Raw genomic sequence first — 25,854 nt, 5'->3', positions numbered from 1 at the left:
ACGATTTTTTAACATGCTCTTTAGTTTTGATCAGGATTCACTAATAGAAGGTTAGGTCACATGCAAAACACAAAGTGGATAGGCCCCATAAACATCATTAAGGATGTCAAATCTGACGATTGAAAATGTCATCATATAGGAGAAAACGTAAACAAAGAATGAATGTAAAAAGAGAACAAGTTGACATCCTCAATGCCAAGTACTGCCAAATATTAAAAAAAAAGTATATCGGCTGATCGCTTGGCTTAACCTTATTCAGTGAATCCTGAGTTTTGATTCATTTTAATAGTGTAAAGCCGGTGTATGTTTCTTGTCAGAAAAATTCGTTTGTTTTGATTAGTTTAATGCAATAATGTCGCTACTCAGGATAGACAAGGACCACTACATAGTTGTGCAGGTAAGAAGAAGAAGCAGGAATTCGCCGCTTTTAGATGGTGAGAAAAGACAAACGCGGCGATAAATAAAAATAAAACATGGTGGTTTTGAAAATTCTTTTGTTTTGATTTTCCGTCAAATGTTACATTGAACAGCGTTTTATGTTAATTTTTATTAATTATAATATATATTTATAATATATACATATAATGATTATTTAGTGAAATTTATTAATACAATCGGATATTGGACGGCTGCAGACCATAGAGTAATATGTTTCTATTGCAAATAGAACACAAAAACCCTTGTTTTGTTATAAATAAACTTATGTTCTCAAAGAAGCGCCAAGGCGAGACTAAATTTTTGCGTTTGTTATTTAATGCAAACGCAGTGTTGCATTTGAATTTGGAAGTAGATTGCTTTAAATATCCTCAAATAAGTAGATGTGCTCACATTGAAAATGTATGGAAAACCTCGTTGCAAAACACGAGATTTCCGAAATCTCGTCGCAAATCTAGATTTGCCCAAAGTGGAAACATGGTTTTATTCATTCTAATAGTGTAAAGGGGGTGTAAGTTTCTTGTCAGAAAAAAACCATTTGTTTTGATTAATATAATGCCATAATGCCGCTACCCAGGATAGACAAGGACCACAACATAGTTACGCTGGTAAGAAGAAGAAGAAGCAGGAATTCGCCGCTATTGGATGGTTAGACAGAGACAAACGCGGCGAGACATAAAAAATAAAACATGGCTGGAAGAGGTGGTTTTGAAAATTCTAGGTAATTTGTGTGTGTTTTTTGTGTGTTTAACAAATCAATCTGTGTCAAATAACAATAAATTGCATATTTTGGACTTAAGTTCGATGGTATATATAAAAATTTGTAAAGAAATGAACAAATAATAGTGAGAAAACGTTGAGAAAAAATTGGTGAATTTCTGTGTGTAGTGTGTTTGGGTGTATATAAGCATGTGAGTGTGTTGGTGTGCGTGTGATTTTTTCGCCCCATAAGAGATGATACCTCTTCATTGCACGACTGGCACAAGCAAATAGCTAAAATGATTCGATGAAGAAGCATTCATGGAAAATTTATAATGGAAGCTTTTCCGATGAGGAAGTGTTTTAAAGTTTCGACAGGGACAGGTCATCACACTAACATGGGGTCAGAGGGAGAAATGTGATCGGTTTCAAGGGGTTTTCAGGTGATTTTTGGTGGGGTGGGAAATGTCAAAGTACGATAGCGCGGCGAGTGCGGCATAAGAAAAATGTGTTCTATTAAATTCTGCTGGCGGCAACAGCTCAGCCGACTATGGCTGCTAACGACGCTGTTGCCAAAATATTCGCCATGCAAAGTTCACATCATTTGTAGCGCTTACGTCGTTTCTTCCACAGGGTCTTCTCTTTCCCACCTTTGCCTTTTATTGGGGCATTTGTTGTAGCCGCTATCCCTCCGCCCTCAGCTTTACTCTAATGATACATACATACACATAGTCATATATATATATATATACGATGAAGATGATGATGATAAGTGTTGGTGGTGTATGTGGACGTCTTATTTTTGTACTCAGATTATTGTTCCCTAATGACGTATAGCTAGCTGGACGATGAATGGGTTCGGAAACGGCGTCGACAATGTCGAGCCTCTTTCAATCGAAAAATGTGGGGATTTGGGTATAAGATTTTTGTCAATTATGAAAGTTTCCAACAGTGAACGTTTAACTCACTTTGTCTTGACTATTGAAGGGAAGTCCCTTTTTCTTTATATATATTATATAATGGAGCGGATATTGAATGAAATGCCACACGACATGCATGTCATTTATTTGCGATAAGACAAAGTATTGAAATTGTGCTGGTGTTTGTGGTTTACCTACTACGTATAGGCATATGTATAACTTGGGTTGCTATCAAAAATTTGGGTACTATGCTGGGCACGCGTCCAAAGTGAATCTAATGTTTTGTTTGGCACGTGGAGTGAACTTTTGTTTTTGTATATGTTTATATATGAAGGAACATTTGTACAAGTTTCTTATTGGAAAATTGTTTATTTTGAAATATTGGTCTAGGTCACTATTGATATGAATGAAACAAATGCTGGAAACAAATGTCATTTGCATACTAAGGGTTCTAAAGACTTTATTAATTGACTTGATATGGAATAAAATAAAGCTTGTGGGGATCAGGAGGTTTTTAGAGATATACATTTTATATGTGGGAGAGTAATTGATGACCGGCTTACAATATATTTAAGTTCAGTGATGATGAATGAGGAGGCCACCGTAGCGCAGAGGTTAGCATGTCCGCCTATGACGCTGAACGCCTGCGTTTGAATCCTGGCGAGACCATCAGAAAAAATTTTCAACGGTGGTTTTCCCCTCCTAATGCTGGCAACATTTGTGAGGTACTATGCCATGTAAAACTTCTCTCCAAAGAGGTGTCGCACAGCGGCACGACGTTCGGACTCTGCCACAAAAAGGAGGCCCCTTATCATTGAGCTTAAACTTGAATGAGTGCAGTCCGACTCATTTGTATGTGAGAAGTTTGCCCCTGTTCCTTAGGGGAATGTTCATGGGCAAAATTTGCATTTGCAACTCCTTTTAGCAATGGATAACGCCAACGTCCACCAGACCACTCTGGAAGCATCTGAAAGCGGTTTAGCCAACGATTGTTGGATGAAGACGGAAAGTTGTTATCACAACACAAATATCGTAACAAGCAGCTGGCCATAATTGTGCACTATTACTATACACAAATTAAAACAAACATTACAAAAGCAACACTAAACATGTTTGTAAACCTCTTCAACCACCTTTATAACTCCTTTTTGCTAATTTTTCCATTTTATGTTCTTTTTTTCTTCCAATAAATAATAGTCAAATGTTTAGCCAAAATAAAACAGCTGACGCAAAACAGCTGTTTTCAAAAATTCGAAATTCCCTCTCTCAAATTTTTTCTCTCCCCATTCATTCAGAATAGCAGGATTTTATTCGAGGGATTAATTAATTCCCAGGGAGTTTTCAGAATTGGGCTGAATATAAAATGTAACGGAGACGCAACCGTCGTATGCTCAAAAGCATATGTCGATACAACAGTTAAAAACTAAAGACCAGTATCACACAAATCATACATAGTGTAGAATACGAATCCGATATCCAGATGTGGGACCAAATGTTTGGGGGGCCACCCATCCCCGAGAACATCATCCCCCAAAGAAGACAAATTTACGGCCATAGCAATATGAGGCTCAAATGAAAGGTCTTTGGAAGTAAAGCGCGAATCTGATATCAATGTTCGGAAAAAGTGTCTATGGGGCCACCCAAATAGGAAGTATTTGCTGACCATTGCAATATGAGGCTCAAATAAGAGGTATTTTAGAGTAGAACACGAATCTGATATATATTTTCAAAGCCAACTCACTGAGCGGCCACCCCATCCCCCAAAACACCCCTCAAACCTGACATGTTTGCCGACTATGTAAAAATGGGGCTCAAATGACAGGTATTTGGAAATAGACCGTGAATCTGACATCAAAATTCGGGACCAACTGTCTAGGGGATGTCCCACAAACAGAACAACCCCCAAGTAGGACGTATTTGCTCACCAAGACAATTTGGGTCTTCAAGACTGTGGAGGTCAATATTCATAGTTTTTAGGGCCCATAACCTAAACCGGACATATTTGCTGGCTTTTCCAATAAGTGGTTTAGGTGAATGGTATTTGAGACTAGAAAACGAATGTGATATCCAATTTTGAGGCCAATTGCAATATGGGGTTCAAATAAATGATATATGGATCATGAGAATAGAGCATGTGGCTGATATTATTTCAGGACTTAGTGTTTGTGGGACCACCCCACTCCCCAAAAGACCCCTAAATCGAGCATATTTACCGACCATGTCAATGTGGGACTCATATGAAATTGATACCCACTTTTGGGACCAATTTTCTGGGGGTCTACCCCTTTTCCAAAATAGACCACAAACAGCAATTATTTACTCACCATCGCAATATGGGGCTCAAATTAAGGTATATGGGAGTTGAATACTAATATCCAACTGTGGGACCATGTATTTGGGGCACCGCTCTTTCCCCAAAAACCCCCAAAGGGTAAAAATTTGCCACCCATGCCAATATGTAGCTCAAATGAAAGGTATTTGAGATTGGAAAACAAATTTGATAACCAATTTTGGGACCATGTGTTTGGGGGACGCCTCATCCTGTAAACTCCTCTCAAAACCAATGGCAATATGGTGTTAAAATAAATGGTATTTGAGAGAAGAGCACGATGCTGATATTTTTTCAGGGCCAAGTGTCTGGGGGACCACCTCACTCCCGAAAACACTCCCAAATCAGACATCATGAGAATATCGGGCTGAAATAAAGAATTTTAAGACTGGATTACACCTTACATTCGTAGACCAATAAAGATCATATGGGATTCAGATAAAGGCACTTAAATTGTTAAACTTACTATTTCCGTAGCATGGTATTTCACTATTTAATTAATAATTTAATTGTCGAAAATAAATATTGCAAGGAAAATTTTGTTAAATAAAAAGTAAAAGAGGGCACAGCGGAGCGGGCCCAGTCCAGCTAGATTAATATGAATACAAATTTTGTGTTTTTGTATTCCGTGATGTAAAATACGTTTTTTTTTATCCATGTAACAGATCTCCTGCCGATGATTGACGATGTCAATCGAAATATCGAGAAGAAATTCGCATAAAAAATTTAATCTAAAAGCATTGTTTTGCCTAATGCCTAAAGAACTAATTTGCAAAAATATTTTTTTTATTTTTTGTATTTGTATATGATGTTCTAATTTCTCATTTTTTATATTTTTTACAATTTTAATAATTTTTTTTTTATTTTTTTATTTTTTTTATTATTTTTTTATTTTTTTTATTATTTTTTTATTTTTTTTATTTTTTTTTTATTTTTTTATTTTTTAATTTTTTTTTTAATTTTTTTTTATTATTTTTTTGTTTTTATTTTTTTTTTGTTATATTTCCAATTGTTTAATTTCTTATTATCTTTTATTGTTTTTGCTATTGTCTTCCGTACTTTTTATCATTGTATACATATTTGTATCCGTTTCCTATTAATTTTTTGTTCAATTCACCCGTAATTTTCACTTTCTTTCTCAGGAGTTATGGTGGCAAGCAGCTACCAACCGAACCCCCATACATTGCCTATGTGGGCAATTTACCCCAACGCTTGGTGCAAGGAGATGTCGTTAAAATTTTCCAGTGCCAAGGTATTGAGGTGAAGAGTGTACGTTTGGTTAACGATCGTGTAACGGATGTGTTCAAAGGATTTTGCTATGTCGAATTTGATTCATTGGAAACTCTGGAAGATGTCTTACGTCGCGATGGTCTAATAAATGTGGACGATAACGGAGCGCCGTTGCGAATTGACATTGCCGAACGCAGGAAAAACGATCGGTAAAAGAAATACTGTTTTTGCAAAATTACCCCTGAATAAACATTTTTGTTTTCCAGCGGTGGTGGCGGCGGTTTCAACAAACGTGGCCCTCCCAGGCAAGGAGGCCATCAAAACTTCAACAACCGCGGTGGCGGCGGCGGCGGTGGTGGAGGTAATCGTGGTATGGATCGCGGTGGTGATCGTGGCGGCGATAGAGGCCACGATCGTGGCGATCGTGATAACAGAGGTTCGTACAATGATAATCATGGTGGTCACAATGATAGAAATCGTGGAGGCGGCGGTGGTATGAATAGAGGATATTCCGGTAAATTTATAAGCACGTCTTATATTTAACTACCAAGAATTTCACACAACACTCTTTTGTTTTCTGTAGTTGGCAAAATTGCTGCACACCTCTTATGTTGATGTTGCATTTTTCAATTTCTCTTCTTTCTTGTTTTAGCTGTTAGAAACAAAACTCCCCAGTATATTTGCCTTTTCAAAATTTGGCTTTACTATGAACAACAATCAAGTGAATGCATGAACAAAACAAAAACGAGATGAACTTTTCAAAATCACAAAATTCAACCGCTTGTAGTAATCCTCCTCCACCTTAATCCCAACGAAAATTCAAAATCACACAAACTTCTTATTCACCTCAACAACAATTGTTGCACTTTCCATGCGAATTTGCACTCTGAAAATCTACTTTAGTTACCATTCCTGATGGTTGGAGTGTTTTCATTATTCTTCTAAATTGATTTTTAGTTTATAGTATGGATTATAAAAGAAGTAGAGAAATGCAAAACTTGCTAAAATTGTTTTGTAATGAAAACACCCCGAACTTCCTTGTCTTCCATCCCAAAGAAAAATACTAATAGTCTTTCTGTAGTCTTCTCATTGTGTGTATACTTTAATTTTATATTTCTTTGTTTTTTTTTTTTAATATTTAATAGACCGCCCTGCAGCACGTGGACGTTATGGAAATTTCAATAATGACGACCGTTACAATGATCGCAATCATCAAGATCGTAATCAGCGTGAAGGAAGCTATGGAGGCAACAGTCGAGATGGAGGCAATGATCGCTACAACAATTTCAGCAGAAATCGTGGTGGCGATCGTGGTGAACGCGGGGAGCGTCATTACAATAATGATCGTCCATCGTCGGTGGCACCACTAGGTAGTATAGGTAAGATATAAGTTATTATATCTCATCGTTCAAATTCAATATACAAAAACTTTTATTTCTATAGAAAATTTATCATAATTTTTGTTGTTGTTTCAAGATGTGCAATATGTTGCTAGGGCCGAACGAAGAAAATTTCTCCCAGAGCTTCAGTCTTGTATGATTTTTTTTGTCAATTTCTAACACCACATCTTGATGTCTTCCTTTATTTCTTTCATATCGATGTGTGCAGTCCGATTTAAGTTTTAAGCTCATTGATAAGGAGCCTCTTTTTATGCTGAATCTGTAAGGCGTGTCGCATAGCAACACCATTTAGTGGAGAAGTTTTAACATGGCAGGATACCTCACAAAGTTGCCCGCATTTGTAAGGGGATAAGCACCGTTGAATATTTTTCTGATGTTCACGCCGGGATTTTAACCCAGAAGTTCGGCGTTATAGGCGGACATGCTATCCTCTGCGCCACGGTGGCCTCCAAAATCCCTAATAGTTCTCCATTTTGCATCACTAAGTTTGTTTAAGTCCTGTAGAGTGTCCTCTACAGCCGGTTGTGCGTAACGGAGGCGGCAGCGCTCAGTGTTGTACACACTGCTACAAAAACCACAACAACAGAATGTCCTCACCTAAGTGGCTTAGTCTGTTAGCCGCGAAAGCTGGGCAATGACATAGGAAATGCTCTAGACGTCATCTTTCCCACAAGCTCTACACATGTTGTTGTTGGTGCTATCCTTGCTGCACTTATTCTGCATGTGTCCCATAATGATACCGGAAGCTATACTGATCTCCATCTTACTTCCTCTCGGTATTAGTCTCGTCTTCTCACGATCCAGATATCCCCATAAGATTTTCGTCATCCTACCGAACGGTTCACTGTTCCACAGTGTTACATACGAGCCAGTCCCTTAACTTGGACTATGTCGCCCCCAAGGTTTTCACCATTTTTATACCCTCCACCATAGGATGTGGGTATAGTAATTTCGTCATTCCGTTTGTAACACCTCGAAATATGCGTCTAAGACCCCATAAATATATTCTTGATCGTAGTGACATTTTAAGTCGATCTAGCCATGTCCGTCCGTCTTTCCGCTCGTCCGTCCCTCTGTCGAAAGCACGCTAACTTTCGAAGGAGTAAAGCTAGGCGCTTGAAATTTTGCGCAAATACTTCTTATTAGTGTAGGTCGTAGATCCCGGCCGACATGGCCAAATTTCGACATCTAGAAGCTCAAGAAGTTGAAGACCCACGATCGGTTTATATGGCAGCTATATCAGGTTATGTGCCGATTTAAACAATACTTAGCACCATTGTTGGAAGTCACAACGAAACAAGTCATGCAAAATTTCAGGCAAATCAGATAGGAATTGCGGCCTCCAAAGGTTTAAGAAGTCTAATCGGTAGATTGGTTTATATGGGGACTATATCATACTTGGCACAGTTGTTGGGAGTCATACCAGAACACTTTATGCAAAATTTCAGCCAAATCGGATAAGATTTATGCCCTCTAGAAGCTCTAGAAGTCAAGATCCAAGGTCGGTTTATATGGCAGCTATATCAGATTATCAACCGATTTAGACCATACCTGGCACAGTTGTCGGAAGTAATACCAAAATAACATGTGCAAAATTTCAGCCAAATCGGTTTAGAATATGGCAGCTACATCAAAACATGGACCAATTTGGACCATTTACAATCCCAACCGACCTACACTTTTACTATACTTTAATTGCCTATGGCAGAATATTTGTTCCACTAGCCGAACGTAGAATAGCGTTCCAAGCGACTCGATCTTCTGCGCTCATTCTAAAATCTTTGACACCAAGTTTCGAGGTGTCTCCCACCACTTGATCTTTCCATCGGGCTTTTGGTTGTTGTTGTTGTTGTAGCAGTGTGTTGTACACTGAGGCGGCAGCCCTTGCCGATGAAGGATTTCATCGGGTCAATCCGGTACGTACAACCGGCTGCCATGGGATTGCGGGCTTTTGGTCTTCCCGGTTTGCGTGTACCACCGTGTTTGCTTTTAAAAGACTTCTTTGCTAGAGCTTCTTCATCCATTCTGACAACATGACTTAGCCAACGCAGCCGTTGTATTTTGATGCGTGTAACTATGCTGCATAATTCATAATAATGCTGGCCACATTTGTGAGGTACTGTACCATTTGGTATGGCAGCCATGTAATAATTTCTCAACATAAAGGTGTCGCTCTGTGGCATGCCGTTCGTACTTGACCATAAAAAAAGGAGGCTCCTTATCATTGAGCGTAAAACTTGAATCGGAAAGCACTCATAAATATGTGAGAAGTTTGCCACTATTTCTTATTGGAATGTTCATGGGTACCCGGTAAATTGGGTAAATAACCGGGTGTTTACCCATTTATACATACCCAAAAGCTGGGTATATCGTAGGTATTAAAAAATTTTCCAAACAATCTTTGATGATTTCGTATTCTTTGTATATAAACCTGACCTTATCTTCTCATAAAGTCGTATTTTAGTTATATATAACCGATCCCCAGACTTAAAGTCTGGAGGCAATAAATTGGTAATTTTTCATCCGATTTCGATGAAATTTGGCACAGTGAGTTTTGGTAGACCCCTATTCATTTCTGTGAAGTTCGATTCACATCGGACTATATTTGGATATAGCTGCCCTATAGAACCAACCACCTGATCTCCGGATATAGGATTTTGAGGCCATAAAAGATCCATTTATTACCCGAATTCTTTGAAATTTGGCACAGTGTGTTCTGGTAGACCCCTTCCCATTCCTGTCACATGTGGTACAGATCGGACCATATTTGGATATAGCTGCCATATATACCGATCTTCCGATATTATGTAAAGAGCCTATAAAAGGAGCATTTTTCATCCTATTTCAATGAAATTTAGCACAGCGAGTTCGGGTAGCCCTCTAAATCTTTGGCCGATAGTTCGCAGGGTTGTTTGCCTTACTCTTCTTGTGTATTGGCTAAACGTTCGCAACCTTCCAACGCGCCGGGAAGACTCCCGCACGATAGGCAAGGTTGAAAAGATTGCGTAATGGACGAGCGAGCGTCGAAGAACATTTAAGTAAGACAAGTGTTGATATGCCATCCGGGTCCGGGATTTATTTACGTCTAGATTCTCGAGAACCCTTTTAACTCCACGAGTTCGAAAAAATATTTGGGGCATGACGCCAGATAGATTCTCGAATGAGAGGGTGGTTGATTGCTATCCGGCAGGGAAGAGTTCCCTGCAAATATATCAGCCAACAGATTAGCCTTATCAAGCGGGTCAGTGAACGTTTGATCATTTTTAACAAGATTTGGAATAGATGAAAAACTACCCTTTACTCTTTCCAACTTTCTTTAAGTTGGTTTTCAACTTATTCTAAACTTTCACTAATTTTTCGTTATCTTGTACTTTTCTTTATAACTCAATTTTATGGTGTTTTTGTTATTTTACAGATGACAGCGAGAGACCCCGACTTCAATTGAAACCCCGTACCGTAGCCGCACCCATTAATGGCCTTGCGGAGACAAAGCAGGCTGCTGCTATATTTGGCAATGCCAAACCACGCGAAGAAAAACTCAAAGATGAAGCCGCAGCGCAGGAGGAAGACAATTAAATGCATTCAAAGAATACTAAGAAGCGAAAGATATATACAGCAAACAAAAACATTTTTAACTATTTTTCAATGAGAAAATAATCAATCTAAGCAGAAACAACAAACCATTAAGAGAGGATTATATGCAAATTAAAAAAAAAAGTATGAAAAGAGATAGGGAGCGAGAGATAAATATAGAAAAAAACATAAACGATTTACTACAAACAAACAAAAAACTATGCAAAAACCCGAAGAATTAAAACAAAAGTTATAAAACAAAGTAAGCTAACAGCTAAACAGAGAATAAACAAAAAATAAAAACCAACAACACTTTATGCGAAATACCAAAAAACAAAGAAAAGAGGAGAAGCATAATAAAGAGCGATAGATACTAAGGACTAAAATCTATCGTTTGAACGAACCAGAACGAGAACATAAGAGAGAGTGCTTTTAAAAAGAGAAAAACTAATCGAGAGAAAGAAAACAACCACAACAACGTTGAAGAGCTGAATAAGTAACATTTTTGCAATTATTTAAAAACAACAAAACGTATAGTATCCATTATATACAAAATATATTTAAGAAATATATGACTTCATATTCCCTAAACGACCCCCCTTCCTTTTGCCCTTAACTCTTGATTCTTAACTGTTCGTATGTGAAAAGAGGCAGAGTTCATTGGCAGCAACAAGAATAAAGCTTAACTTTCTTGTTGCCTCTTTTGGCCTTTCCCAAAACCCCCCCCCCCCCCAAAAAAAAAAAAACCATAAAACTTAAAACTATACAAGAGACTAAGAGAGAGGACTACTCAAAGAGAATAGTATAAAGTTTTGTTTACAAAACCCCAGAATTGAAGGAAAAATTAATTTAAATCAATTTATTTAAGAAAAACAAACAGTTTTAAATAATTTTATGGTTTTATGTGTTGTTGGAAATAAAGAAAATAATTGAAAAACAAAAATAACAATTATACAGATAGACATACACATATACACATTCAAAATTCATAGCCAATCCAAGGTATAGAGAGTGACAACAAAGTAAGAACTGGTACCGGAAAAGTGTTGGTCATAACTTTTATTTCGCATATTTTTACATAGTTTGGAAAAAAAGCTACTAATCCTTCTTCTACTATAGAAGGGCAGCAAAGAACAACAACAACAACAACCATAACAGCAAAACCTTAACAACAACAATAACAATATTATTATTAAAGAAAATCGAAGGCAAAAACAAAGAGATTGCGCTAAAACAAAAACAAAAAAAACAACAAAAACCTACAAAAACAACTACTTTTAAAATTAAAATATAACTTTAATACATAATATACTTATATACTTTGCATTATATACATACATTATATACATACTGATAAACTAATTTAAATATACACACACACATACACACACACAACAAAAAGGTAAATATTGTAATTTAACAAAGCAAACAAAAGAAAGAAAGAAAAAAATAAACAAAGGAAATTCATTCACAATATAACTTCTAAGCGAGAGCAAAGAAAAACATTTCCCTTTCACCAAAATCCCCTTAAAAAAAATAAAAGCAATCAAAATATAAGAAAAACCTAAACTAACACTTCTAGCGTAAAATTCAAAAAAAAAACCCATAGAAAAGAAAATTGATTTTTTTTCCTTCCCCAAAGTGAGGTTAATAACGAATTTTATCACAACTCCTAGAAAACATAAACTTTCCCCTTAAAATAGTTTTTCGTTTTTTTTTTGTTTTCAAATTTGAGCTATTCTGGCGTTAATCTTAGGATTTTTTACCACAACTCTAGAGTCGTCTTAAGTAGAATTTTAGCTGAATTTTCCCAATTTCTGAGGAAATTTTTTCTTGAGTCTCTCTGGCTTTCGAAAAGAAATCCCCACATCCCTTTTAAATCAAAAAAAAATAATTGAACTTACAACTGCTCTTCACTCTCTACTCTCCTTGGGCAGCCCTTAACTGGCTGAAAAAAATCGTTTATCTCTTCTTTTTTTTGAAATTCATATAAATTCTCTCAAATTTTTTCTTTTTTCATCTCACGGTCCCAAAAAACCCCCGATTTTTTATTATTGCTTTTATTATTATTCATACTTTTATTATTATTTTTTTTTTTTAACAAATCATTTTAAGTAGATTTTAAATCGCATACTGAAAACTTAACAAAACAAAGAAAAATCTCCATATTAACAGCTTTGAGAGTCATCTTTATTACATTTTACTACATACATCTTAATTACATATACTAACTATAAAAATTTTGTTTTGTTAAAACTTGTTTGAAAACGCTTTACATTTTTTTTTATCAAAAAACACAACATTTTGTTTGGTTTTCAATATTTTGTTTTATATTTTCTACTTTATATATACCAACCAATTTCTTTTTCTAAATTTACCAATTAAAATCTCTTTGTCTTTCATCACCCCCTCCAAAAAAAACATCAAAATCCTCAAACTTGATATTTTTGTTTGTTTATACAAAAAAAAAAAAGAACTTAAAAAGATAAAAACACAAAAAAGAAACAAAATCTAAAACTGAGTAAGAATTAAAAATATAAAACAAGTAAAGAATACAAAAAAAAAAAACAAAAACTCAATTAAGAAGCATAAAAAAGGAAAAATTTACTATATATTGCATAAAATTACTTTTTGTATAAGAAGACAAAAAACAAAAAAGAAAGAAAGAAATATTTAGAAGTATATTTGAATATACTTAAAGTAAATATAAAGATAAAGTAATAATAATAAATAATAATAATAAAAACAAAACAAAACAACTGAATAAAAAAAGATGCATACAATTAATTTTATGTTTAATAAATTAATAAATAAAATAATAAAAAGTCAAAAAAATACAAAATATTAATGGTTTTTATTCTTATATATTATTCTTCCAACATTGCTATTTTATGAGAGGCTGTAGTATATTGTGTTATTGTGATTCCCTATTGTGATTTACACCCACAATCACAATGACCAATCACAATCACTATCACGTACACCATTCATGCAGATACGGTTGCAGATGCGGTAAATGGCTACCGCGTGAATGTAGGAGAACGACCGCATCTCATTGCAGCTGAAAAGAAATCGAGCTCCCCCGGCAAATCACAGTAGTTCTGGCTCAATTATGTTCCGGCAGATGCAGCCGCATCAACTCCTACAGAGCAAGGATTGATGCAGACGTACAAGATGAACGATACACGTCACCTGTTAAACTGCCCCGCCAAACCCACTCGACTCAGACCCAGATCCCTGTGGACGCACCCCATCTTAGCCGCAGAGTTCCTGGGTCAAGCAGACAAAAGATAGAACACAACAAACTGCTACAACAACAGCAATCACTCTCATCCAAATCATATATTTGCTGCCGTTCATTTTAGTACTGAATAGACAAACTGTAAAGGGCACAAAATAAAACGCAAAAAAGTTTCTATGTTTGTTTGCCATGAAGTGGTAACGCCATTTGCCAACCTATCCAAAACAATACGAGGAAAAAGTACAAATATTTGTAAAGTCTAGAAAACATGTTCTGGCATAGCAGTCAAAAAAAAAGAAATTATTGAGATTTGTGCACTCTATTGTATAAATAATTGGCTTTTATTTTTTTTACCATTTACAATAGAGGGTTTTCTGCAAGTGGCCACACTTATTAGTGAAAAATATACCATAATATATATGTCATGGCAATCCTGACAACAAATGTTCTACAGAGGTTAGGTTAAGATAGGTTAAAAAGAGGGTGCAGATATTGTATTAGCTGTGTTGGGGAACTCAAAAATTTGCACACATTTTTACGGGAAGTCGTACGCGTACTTTATTTGCCAGCAGAAGAGAGCGCGATAGAGAGCAAATTTTGACAGTTAGAAAATAGAGAAGCTGCAAATTTCTACTGGGACTTTTTTTTTGCCAGCAGAAATTTGCAACTTTGAACATATGTTTTGTAAAGGTGAGCTGTTTTATGAAAAGCAGCCGTTACATGAAAATACAAAAGCAAACGCCAAAATGGATCGAAAAGGTAGAGGTAATTAAAAAAATATAACTATTTTTTATTGGTTATTATTAAATTTGTTTCATTTTTATTAACTTTTAATGAAGATTCAAGGTTGCAGCCAGTGTTCAGGTACAGAAAAATCGCCAAATTATGTAATTTTACCTCAAACCGGTTGTTATACATTAGAAGGTAAGTGTAAAATTTGCGGAATTATTTGGAAAATCTTGAAAAATTAAAACATTGTATCCTTCCAGACACCAAGAAAAGAGCAATTATCGGTTTCTCATATGTTTTGATGCAATCATCCTCGCTGGAGAGCTATGATGAAACCAACACTGTTCCTTTGAATTTGTTGAGGGAAGAAGCTGCTGCCATGGCTCTAGCTGGGCAGTAAAACAAGTGACTCACAGTGGGATTAGACAAAAATAGTTTGCCAATTATAAACGAATATAGATACATGACTAAATAGAAAGCTCCCTTAGCCTCACATCAGTGGCCGTAGCAATTTATCTAGCCACAATATCCAGAAGCATTAGATGGTTAGTCCAAGGTTTCTTTGTCAGCAAGGGAGTACGTTGTTTCTACTTTTGTGTACGGGTGATGGCATGTAAAGCAGTTGTAGTCCTATGCAGCCTTCGAAATGCATGCTGATGCTCGGCGAATGGAAATTGTCCAACCAGAGGAGCGGGAGGAGTAGTCCCTCATGCGTCTTGGCTACTGATGAGAGATGGGAGATCGGTCTGTATGACTCCCTTCAGGTTTCAGTAGCGGGTTCAGACTGCCCATCTTCCAAACATCGGGTTCTATTATAGTGTTCAGATAGGCTGAGGACAGTTGTAAGGTAATCGACTCCAGGCAGATACAGATTCTTCAGCATCAGTGCAGAGATTCTGTCTGGAACCAGCGCCTTGCGCGACTTGCCGCCATGGATGACATTCGTAGCTTCGTGCACGGTTGTTGTTGTTGTTGTAGTAGTGTGTTTTACACTGAAAAACGTAGGGAATAAGTGCGATTTGAGACCTAGGCTCATGCCGTGTTTGGTCTTGGCGGTGGTGCGGCCGGTCTTGGCTAACAGCTGCCACGTTCGGTGATGGATTTATATACGATATGTCACATGTTTGCAATCTTAACAGGTTGAATATGTTGTTGTAAGATTTGTGTCTGGGGCAATGGGAACCACTGCGACTGCATTACTAGAGGTTATGTTTGGAATTCAGCCTATGGACTTGTTCGTAGTTAACCAGCGGGACATACACTTTTATTGGATAGTACCACTGTGGTCTCTCAGGCCGACTTCTAGATAGGAATGGGCGTAGTAGATAAGGGGCTGCACGTAAGGTTGCCTATCCTGGCGGAGAGGAATAGAAGGCGGGTTAGGTTTTCAGACATTAACATGTTTACAGAGGCCACCGTAGTGCAGCCTGGATTGCTATCCCCTCCTATTGCTGGCGACATTTGTGAGGTATATTGTCATGTGAAAAAAACGCGCTCGGCTACCGCAGTTGCCAACGGTTTCATTCGGAGACCTTTAGTCTATTGTGTTCGTCATAGAAAGAAAGGAAATAAGAAAGAGAGAGAGAGAGACGAAAGTAGTTAGAATAAGTAAAAAGGCGTTAAGTTCGGCCGGGACGAACTTTGGATACCCACCACCTCGGGCACATATGTAAACCACCTTTCGTCAAAATCCGTTGAAAAATGCATACCTTATGCCTCATAGCAGCTATATCAAAATATGATCCGATTTAGACCAAATACTAATAAATAATTCAATTGTGTATAACAAAATATTGACCTTTTTAGTGGCTATATCTAGAAACAAATCGATCTGAACCATATACGACACGGATGTCGAAAAGCCTAGCATAAGTCACTATGTCAAATTTCAGTGAAATCGGATTTTAAATGCCCCTTTTATGGGCCCAAAATCTTAAATCGAAAGATCGATCTATATAGCAGCTATATCCAAATCTGAACCGATCTAGGCCAAATTGAAGAAGGATGTCGACTGGCCTAACATAACTCACTGTTCCGAATTTCAGCTAAAGAAGGATGTCGAAGGGCCTAACACAACTCACTGTTCCAAATTTTGGCCTAATCGAACAATAAATGCGCCTTTTATGGGCCCAAGACCTTAAATCGAGAGATCGATCTATATGGCAGCTATATCCATATCGGAACCGCTCTAGGCCAAATTGAAGAAGGATGTCGACTGGCCTAACACAACTCACTGTTCCGAATTTCAGCTAAATCACATAATAAAAGTGGTTTTTATGGGCCTAAGACCCTAAATCGGCGGATCGGTCTATATGACAGCTTTATCCGAATCTGGACCGATGTGGACCAAATTGAAGCAGGATGTCGAAAGGCCTAATATAACTTACTGTCCCAAATTTCAGCAAAATCTGATAATAAATGTGGCTTTTTTGGGCCTAAAACCCTAAATCGGCGGAACTGTCTATATGGGGGCTATATCAAGATATAGTCCGATATAGCCCATCTTCGAACCTAACCTGCTTATGAACAAAAAAGATTCTGTGCAAAGTTTCAGCTCAATATCTCTATTTTTAAAAGCGGTAGCGTGATTTCAACAGACAGACGGACGGGCATGGCTAGATCGTCTTAGATTTTAACGCTGATCAAGAATATAAATACTTTATAGGGTCGGAAATGGATATTTCGATGTGTTGCAAACGGAATGACAAAATGAATATACTTCCATCCTTCGGTGGTGGGTATAAAAAGGCCTGATAAAGTAAGGATATTTTAATATTTTTACAGATAAATCGATGATGGATAGCGGAACTGAACGTGAAAATACTCCTCGAGGTCTCTCTACATATGAGGGATGACTGCAGCATCTTCAACCGGTTTGATAGAATTCTTAAAGACTCTTCTGAGTACGAGCATAGAAACTAAGATGGTGCGTTGCACCCATGGACTCTTGAGCGACTGTATAGGCGCCCAAATTAATCCTTTGTCGTATTCCTTGTAATAAGGATGTGAGAGGCAAGAGAGGGAGAAAAGTTTTTACTGAACCCGATAACTGGGGTATTAATACGCCTCTCTTAAATGGCGATTATGGACTTGGATAAGACCGATTACGAAAGAACTCAGCAGTGTCTTCCGACAAAATTTTTATTTTATCGAATGATTTGCCTAGCTTTTGTTACTCATTACCGTCAAGATCATCGGTTAAAATATGTGAGACCCCCACCACGAACCCCATAGTATCGGACCAGGTTCCAGACAAGACGACATATTTCCTCGGACTTTTAATATCCTACTTTGAGCATTACACAGACTAGACAAGAAACCAGAAGCCACAAGCTGTAAGCATGTGCTGATAACAGCAGAATAGTCATCCTATGGCAGCCGGTTGTACGTATCGGGTGGACCCGATGAAGTACTTCATCGGCAAGGACTGCCGCCCTAGTGATAACACACTGCTACAACAACAACAGAATAGTGGATAGTAGTTAAACCACCATAAAAATTAATCGGCCCCTAAAATTTCCCTTTGTCGATTTACTTACCCAATTGGAATTATACCACATCCAAAAAATAACAACATCAATGTAATTTTTTTATTTGTATAATTAATTTATTTAAATCTTTTGCATTTACAAATATTTATTATTATTACATATAAATGTTTCTTGGTTTTTGCATGTATGTCTGTGTTAGTTAAGTTCACTGTTGTTTACAATTTTGCAAAAGAGGTAAATTCTCAAAAAGAACAAAAAGAAAAATTTCTTACATAAAAATCTCAGTATAGAATATTGTGTTTAACTTTGTTCCTTAAATTTTTATTATGAATATAAATAGAAATTGTCGTTTTATATATTGTATTTTTATTTTTTTTTAATTTTTCATATAAAATATAGCAGTTTGCGTTGTTTTAATATTTGTTTAAGTTGTTTTTTTTTTTTAAATTATTTTCTGTTAATTTTTCTTGTTAGTTGTATTAAAAGAAAATTGTTAATTTATTTGTATTTGTGTATAATATAGTGGAAATAAGTATTAACCTTTTGTTTGTTATTTAATTTAGTTAAGTAATAAATTGTTAATTAGGTTAGTTGATAATAAGTTTTAATAAAAAAATAAAACAATTTGATATACAATGTTTAATTCATGTCAAGTAAAAACAAGTAAGTAACAAATTAGGGAAAAATAAGAAAACAAAAATTAGGAGTTAATATTTGGATGATTTATCATGGCCATAGCAGCTACCTCAAAAAGAGCAAAAGACGCTCGATGATAAACTTCAATTTTGATGCGCCGCTGTTGAATTTCGAACTCTGGTTTCATTGTCCTTTAGATTCGCCATTAATTTTGATATTTTGAGAATTTCGAAATTTCATTGATTTTCGAAAAATTCAATGACTTATAGCCTTGCCTAAAAAATGGTAAAAAAAACTTTTTTCCGATTTTCCCGGAAAACTTTGGAGAAAATAATTCCTCATGGAAAACTGAATTCAGAGCATACTTCAGATTTTCGCAATTCGCATTTTTGGTCTGAAAACGCGTAGATTTCGGGATATTGACGCGTCAATTTATTTTTTCGATTTTCGCAAAGGACTTTGGTGAATACAGTTCCTCGTAAAAAACTGAACTCAGAACATATTTCAGATTTCCGAAATTTCAATTTTTGACCTAAAAACGTGGCGTTTTTCATGAAAAAACGCGCAATTTTGACGCGCTGCTGAAAAATTTCGAACTGTTTTTTCATTGTCCTCTAAATTCGCCATTAATTTTAATATTTTGAAAATTTCGAAATTTTATTGATTTTCGAAACATTCAATGACTTATAGCCTTGCCTAAAAAATGGTCAAAAAAACTTTTTCCGATTTTCCCAGAAAACTTTGGAGAATATAATTCCTCATGGAAAACTGAATTCAGAGCATACTTCAGATTTTCGCAATTTGCATTTTTGGTCTAAAAACGCGTAGATTTCAGGATATTGACGCGTCAATTTATTTTTTCGATTTTCGCAAAGGACTTTGGCGAATACAGTTCCTCGTAAAAAATTGAACTCAGAACATATTTCAGATTTCCGAAATTTCAATTTTTGACCTAAAAACGTGGCGTTTTTCATGAAAAAACGCGCAATTTTGACGCGCTGCTGAAAAATTTCGAACTGTTTTTTCATTGTCCTTTAGATTCGCCATTAATTTTAATATTTTGAAAATTTCGAAATTTTACTGATTTTTGAAAAATTCAATGACTTATTATATAGCCTTGCATAAAAAATGGCCAAAAAAACTTTTTTCCGATTTTCCCAGAAAACTTTGGAGAATATAATTCCTCATGGAAAACTGAATTCAGAACATACTTCAGATTTTCGCAATTCGCATTTTTGGTCTTCAACGCGTAGATTTCAGGATATTGACGCGTCAATTTATTTTTTCGATTTTCGCAAAGGACTTTGGCGAATACAGTTCCTTGTAAAAAACTGAACTCAGAACTTATTTCAGATTTCCGAAATTTCCATTTTTGACCTAAAAACGTGGCGTTTTTCATGAAAAAACGCGCAATTTTGACACGCTGCTGAAAAATTTCGAACTGTTTTTTCATTGTCCTTTAGATTCGCCATTAATTTTGATATTTTGAAAATTTCGAAATTTTATTGATTTTCGAAAAATTCAATGACTTATTATATAGCCTTGCCTAAAAAATGGCCAAAAAAACTTTTTTCCGATTTTCCCAGAAAACTTTGGAGAATATAATTCCTCATGGAAAACTGAATTCAGAACATACTTCAGATTTTCGCAATTCGCATTTTTGGTCTAAAAACGCGTAGATTTCAGGATATTGACGCGTCAATTTATTTTTTCGATTTTCGCAAAGGACTTTGGCGAATACAGTTCCTCGTAAAAAACTGAACTCAGAACTTATTTCAGATTTCCGAAATTTCCATTTTTGACCTAAAAACGTGACGTTTTTCACGAAAAAACGCGCAATTTTGACGCGCTGCTGAAGAATTTCGAACTGTTTTTTCATTGTCCTTTAGATTCGCCATTAATTTTAATATTTTGAAAATTTCGAAATTTTATTGATTTTCGAAAAATTCAATGACTATAGCCTTGCCTAAAAAATGGTCAAAAAAACTTTTTTCGATTTTCCCAGAAAACTTTGGAGAATATAATTCCTCATGGAAAACTGAATTCAGAGCATACTTCAGATTTTCGCAATTTGCATTTTTGGTCTAAAAAACGCGTAGATTTCAGGATATTGACGCGTCAATTTATTTTTTGGATTTTCGCAAAGGACTTTGGCGAATACAGTTCCTCGTAAAAAACTGAACTCAGAACTTATTTCAGATTTCCGAAATTTCCATTTTTTACCTAAAAACGTGGCGTTTTTCATGAAAAAACGCGCAATTTTGACGCGCTGCTGAAAAATTTCGAACTGTTTTTCATTGTCCTTTAGATTCGCCACTAATTTTGATATTTTGAAAATTTCGAAATTTTATTGATTTTCGAAAAATTCAATGACTTATAGCCTTGCTTAAAAAATGGTCAAAAAAACCCCATTAATTTTAATATTTTGAAAATTTCGAAATTTTACTGATTTTTGAAAAATTCAATGACTTATAGCCTTGCCTAAAAAATGGTCAAAAAACTTTTTTCCGATTTTCCCAGAAAACTTTGGAGAAAATAATTCCTCATGGAAAACTGAATTCAGAACATACTTCAGATTTTCGCAATTTGCATTTTTGGTCTTAAACGCGTATATTTCAGGATATTGACGCGTCAATTTATTTTTTCGATTTTCGCAAAGGACTTTGGCGAATACAGTTCCTCGTAAAAAACTGAACTCAGAACTTATTTCAGATTTCCGAAATTTCCATTTTTTACCTAAAAACGTGGCGTTTTTCATGAAAAAACGCGCAATTTTGACGCGCTGCTGAAAAATTTCGAACTGTTTTTTCATTGTCCTTTAGATTCGCCATTAATTTTAATATTTTGAAAATTTCGAAATTTTACTGATTTGACGCGTCAATTTATTTTTTCGATTTTCGCAAAGGACTTTGGCGAATACAGTTCCTCGTAAAAAACTGAACTCAGAACTTATTTCAGATTTCCGAAATTTCCATTTTTTACCTAAAAACGTGGCGTTTTTCATGAAAAAACGCGCAATTTTGACGCGCTGCTGAAAAATTTCGAACTGTTTTTTCATTGTCCTTTAGATTCGCCACTAATTTTGATATTTTGAAAATTTCGAAATTTTATTGATTTTCGAAAAATTCAATGACTTATAGCCTTGCCTAAAAAATGGTCAAAAAAACTTTTTTCCGATTTTCCCAGAAAACTTTGGAGAATATAATTCCTCATGGAAAGCTGAATTCAGAGCATACTTCAGATTTTCGCAATTCTCATTTTTGGTCTAAAAACGCGTAGATTTCAGGATATTGACGCGTCAATTTATTTTTTGGATTTTCGCAAAGGACTTTGGCGAATACAGTTCCTCGTAAAAAACTGAACTCAGAACTTATTTCAGATTTCCGAAATTTCCATTTTTTACCTAAAAACGTGGCGTTTTTCATGAAAAAACGCGCAATTTTGACGCGCTGCTGAAAAATTTCGAACTGTTTTTTCATTGTCCTTTAGATTCCCCATTAATTTTAATATTTTGAAAATTTCGAAATTTTACTGATTTTTGAAAAATTCAATGACTTATAGCCTTGCTTAAAAAATGGTCAAAAAAACTTTTTTTCGATTTTCCCAGAAAACTTTGGAGAATATAATTCCTCATGGAAAACTGAATTCAGAGCATACTTCAGATTTTCGCAATTCGCATTTTTGGTCTTCAACGCGTAGATTTCAGGATATTGACGCGTCAATTTATTTTTTCGTTTTTTCGCAAAGGACTTTGGCGAATACAGTTCCTCGTAAAAAACTGAACTCAGAACATATTTCAGATTTCCGAAATTTCCATTTTTTACCTAAAAACGTGGCGTTTTTCATGAAAAAACGCGCTATTTTGACGCGCTGCTGAAAAATTTCGAACTGTTTTTTCATTGTCCTTTAGATTCGCCATTAATTTTAATATTTTGAAAATTTCGAAATTTTACTGATTTTTGAAAAATTCAATGACTTATAGCCTTGCTTAAAAAATGGTCAAAAAAACTTTTTTTCGATTTTCCCAGAAAACTTTAGAGAATATAATTCCTCATGGAAAACTGAATTCAGAGCATACTTCAGATTTTCGCAATTCGCATTTTTGGTCTTCAACGCGTAGATTTCAGGATATTGACGCGTCAATTTATTTTTTCGATTTTCGCAAAGGACTTTGGCGAATACAGTTCCTCGTAAAAAACTGAACTCAGAACATATTTCAGATTTCCGAAATTTCCATTTTTTACCTAAAAACGTGGCGTTTTTCATGAAAAAACGCGCTATTTTGACGCGCTGCTGAAAAATTTCGAACTGTTTTTTCATTGTCCTTTAGATTCCCCATTAATTTTTAAATTTTGAAAATTTCGAAATTTTACTGATTTTTGAAAAATTCAATGACTAATAGCCTTGCCTAAAAAATGGTCAAAAAACTTTTTTTCGATTTTCCCAGAAAACTTTGGAGAATATAATTCCTCATGGAAAACTGAATTCAGAACATACTTCAGATTTTCGCAATTTGCATTTTTGGTCTTAAACGCGTATATTTCAGGATATTGACGCGTCAATTTATTTTTTGGATTTTCGCAAAGGACTTTGGCGAATACAGTTCCTCGTAAAAAACTGAACTCAGAACTTATTTCAGATTTCCGAAATTTCCATTTTTTACCTAAAAACGTGGCGTTTTTCATGAAAAAACGCGCAATTTTGACGCGCTGCTGAAGAATTTCGAACTGTTTTTTCATTGTCCTTTAGATTCGCCATTAATTTTAATATTTTGAAAATTTCGAAATTTTACTGATTTTTGAAAAATTCAATGACTTATAGCCTAGCCTAAAAAATAGCCAAAAAAACTTTTTCCGATTTTCCCAGAAAACTTTGGAGAATATAATTCCTCATGGAAAACTGAATTCAGAGCATACTTCAGATTTTCGCAATTTGCATTTTTGGTCTAAAAACGCGTAGATTTCAGGATATTGACGCGTCAATTTATTTTTTCGATTTTCGCAAAGGACTTTGGCGAATACAGTTCCTCGTAAAAAACTGAACTCAGAACATATTTCAGATTTCCGAAATTTCAATTTTTGACCTAAAAACGTGGCGTTTTTCATGAAAAAACGCGCAATTTTGACGCGCTGCTGAAAAATTTCGAACTGTTTTTTCATTGTCCTTTAGATTCCCCATTAATTTTAATATTTTGAAAATTTCGAAATTTTACTGATTTTTGAAAAATTCAATGACTTATAGCCTTGCCTAAAAAATGGTCAAAAAACTTTTTTCCGATTTTCCCAGAAAACTTTGGAGAAAATAATTCCTCATGGAAAACTGAATTCAGAGCATACTTCAGATTTTCGCAATTCGCATTTTTGGTCTTCAACGCGTAGATTTCAGGATATTGACGCGTCAATTTATTTTTTCGATTTTCGCAAAGGACTTTGGCGAATACAGTTCCTCGTAAAAAACTGAACTCAGAACATATTTCAGATTTCCGAAATTTCCATTTTTTACCTAAAAACGTGGCGTTTTTCATGAAAAAACGCGCTATTTTGACGCGCTGCTGAAAAATTTCGAACTGTTTTTTCATTGTCCTTTAGATTCCCCATTAATTTTAATATTTTGAAAATTTCGAAATTTTACTGATTTTTGAAAAATTCAATGACTTATAGCCTTGCCTAAAAAATGGTCAAAAAACTTTTTTCCGATTTTCCCAGAAAACTTTGGAGAAAATAATTCCTCATGGAAAACTGAATTCAGAGCATACTTCAGATTTTCGCAATTCGCATTTTTGGTCTTCAACGCGTAGATTTCAGGATATTGACGCGTCAATTTATTTTTTCGATTTTCGCAAAGGACTTTGGCGAATACAGTTCCTCGTAAAAAACTGAACTCAGAACTTATTTCAGATTTCCGAAATTTCCATTTTTTACCTAAAAACGTGGCGTTTTTCATGAAAAAACGCGCAATTTTGACGCGCTGCTGAAAAATTTCGAACTGTTTTTTCATTGTCCTTTAGATTCGCCACTAATTTTGATATTTTGAAAATTTCGAAATTTTATTGATTTTCGAAAAATTCAATGACTTATAGCCTTGCCTAAAAAATGGTCAAAAAAACTTTTTTCCGATTTTCCCAGAAAACTTTGGAGAATATAATTCCTCATGGAAAGCTGAATTCAGAGCATACTTCAGATTTTCGCAATTCTCATTTTTGGTCTAAAAACGCGTAGATTTCAGGATATTGACGCGTCAATTTATTTTTTGGATTTTCGCAAAGGACTTTGGCGAATACAGTTCCTCGTAAAAAACTGAACTCAGAACTTATTTCAGATTTCCGAAATTTCCATTTTTTACCTAAAAACGTGGCGTTTTTCATGAAAAAACGCGAAATTTTGACGCGCTGCTGAAAAATTTCGAACTGTTTTTTCATTGTCCTTTAGATTCGCCATTAATTTTAATATTTTGAAAATTTCGAAATTTTACTGATTTTTGAAAAATTCAATGACTTATAGCCTTGCTTAAAAAATGGTCAAAAAAACCCCATTAATTTTAATATTTTGAAAATTTCGAAATTTTACTGATTTTTGGAAAATTCAATGACTTATAGCCTTGCCTAAAAAATGGTCAAAAAACTTTTTTCCGATTTTCCCAGAAAACTTTGGAGAAAATAATTCCTCATGGAAAACTGAATTCAGAACATACTTCAGATTTTCGCAATTTGCATTTTTGGTCTTAAACGCGTCAATTTATTTTTTCGATTTTCGCAAAGGACTTTGGCGAATACAGTTCCTCGTAAAAAACTGAACTCAGAACTTATTTCAGATTACCGAAATTTCCATTTTTTACCTAAAAACGTGGCGTTTTTCATGAAAAAACGCGCAATTTTGACGCGCTGCTGAAAAATTTCGAACTGTTTTTTCATTGTCCTTTAGATTCCCCATTAATTTTAATATTTTGAAAATTTCGAAATTTTACTGATTTGACGCGTCAATTTATTTTTTCGATTTTCGCAAAGGACTTTGGCGAATACAGTTCCTCGTAAAAAACTGAACTCAGAACTTATTTCAGATTTCCGAAATTTCCATTTTTTACCTAAAAACTTGGCGTTTTTCATGAAAAAACGCGCAATTTTGACGCGCTGCTGAAAAATTTCGAACTGTTTTTTCATTGTCCTTTAGATTCG

The 25,854-nt window shown here is 35.3% G+C and overlaps 1 protein-coding gene and 1 long non-coding RNA gene across 5 annotated transcripts; both read left to right on the top strand.

The window, feature by feature from the left end:
- Positions 1-1,051: 1,051 nt before the first annotated feature.
- LOC106085774 (eukaryotic translation initiation factor 4H) lies at positions 1,052-12,466 on the top strand. 3 transcript variants are annotated; one of them, XM_013250186.2, is made up of 5 exons: positions 1,052-1,156; positions 5,526-5,822; positions 5,880-6,049; positions 6,759-6,992; positions 10,429-12,466. In XM_013250186.2, exons 1-5 carry the CDS (start codon positions 1,125-1,127, stop codon positions 10,587-10,589), a joined length of 894 nt encoding a protein of 297 aa, XP_013105640.1. In that variant the 5' UTR covers positions 1,052-1,124; the 3' UTR covers positions 10,590-12,466. The 3 variants fall into 3 exon arrangements, with proteins under 3 accessions (XP_013105640.1, XP_013105638.1, XP_013105639.1); XM_013250184.2 differs by having other exon boundaries at positions 5,880-6,127; XM_013250185.2 differs by lacking the exon at positions 1,052-1,156 and adding an exon at positions 1,329-1,346 and having other exon boundaries at positions 5,880-6,127.
- A 1,882-nt stretch (positions 12,467-14,348) lies between these two features.
- LOC131997119 (uncharacterized) lies at positions 14,349-18,108 on the top strand. 2 transcript variants are annotated; one of them, XR_009398066.1, is made up of 3 exons: positions 14,349-14,586; positions 14,667-14,751; positions 14,817-18,108. It is a non-coding gene; the product is annotated as an uncharacterized LOC131997119 (long non-coding RNA). The 2 variants fall into 2 exon arrangements; XR_009398065.1 differs by having other exon boundaries at positions 14,349-14,592.
- The last annotated feature ends 7,746 nt before the right edge of the window (positions 18,109-25,854 follow it).

Source organism: Stomoxys calcitrans, chromosome 4 (genome assembly GCF_963082655.1).
Source record: "Stomoxys calcitrans chromosome 4, idStoCalc2.1, whole genome shotgun sequence".
Classification (NCBI taxonomy): Eukaryota; Metazoa; Arthropoda; class Insecta; order Diptera; family Muscidae; genus Stomoxys; species Stomoxys calcitrans.
The sequence above is the reverse complement of the archived record's forward strand: the minus strand, read 5'-3'. Positions and strand labels throughout refer to the sequence as shown.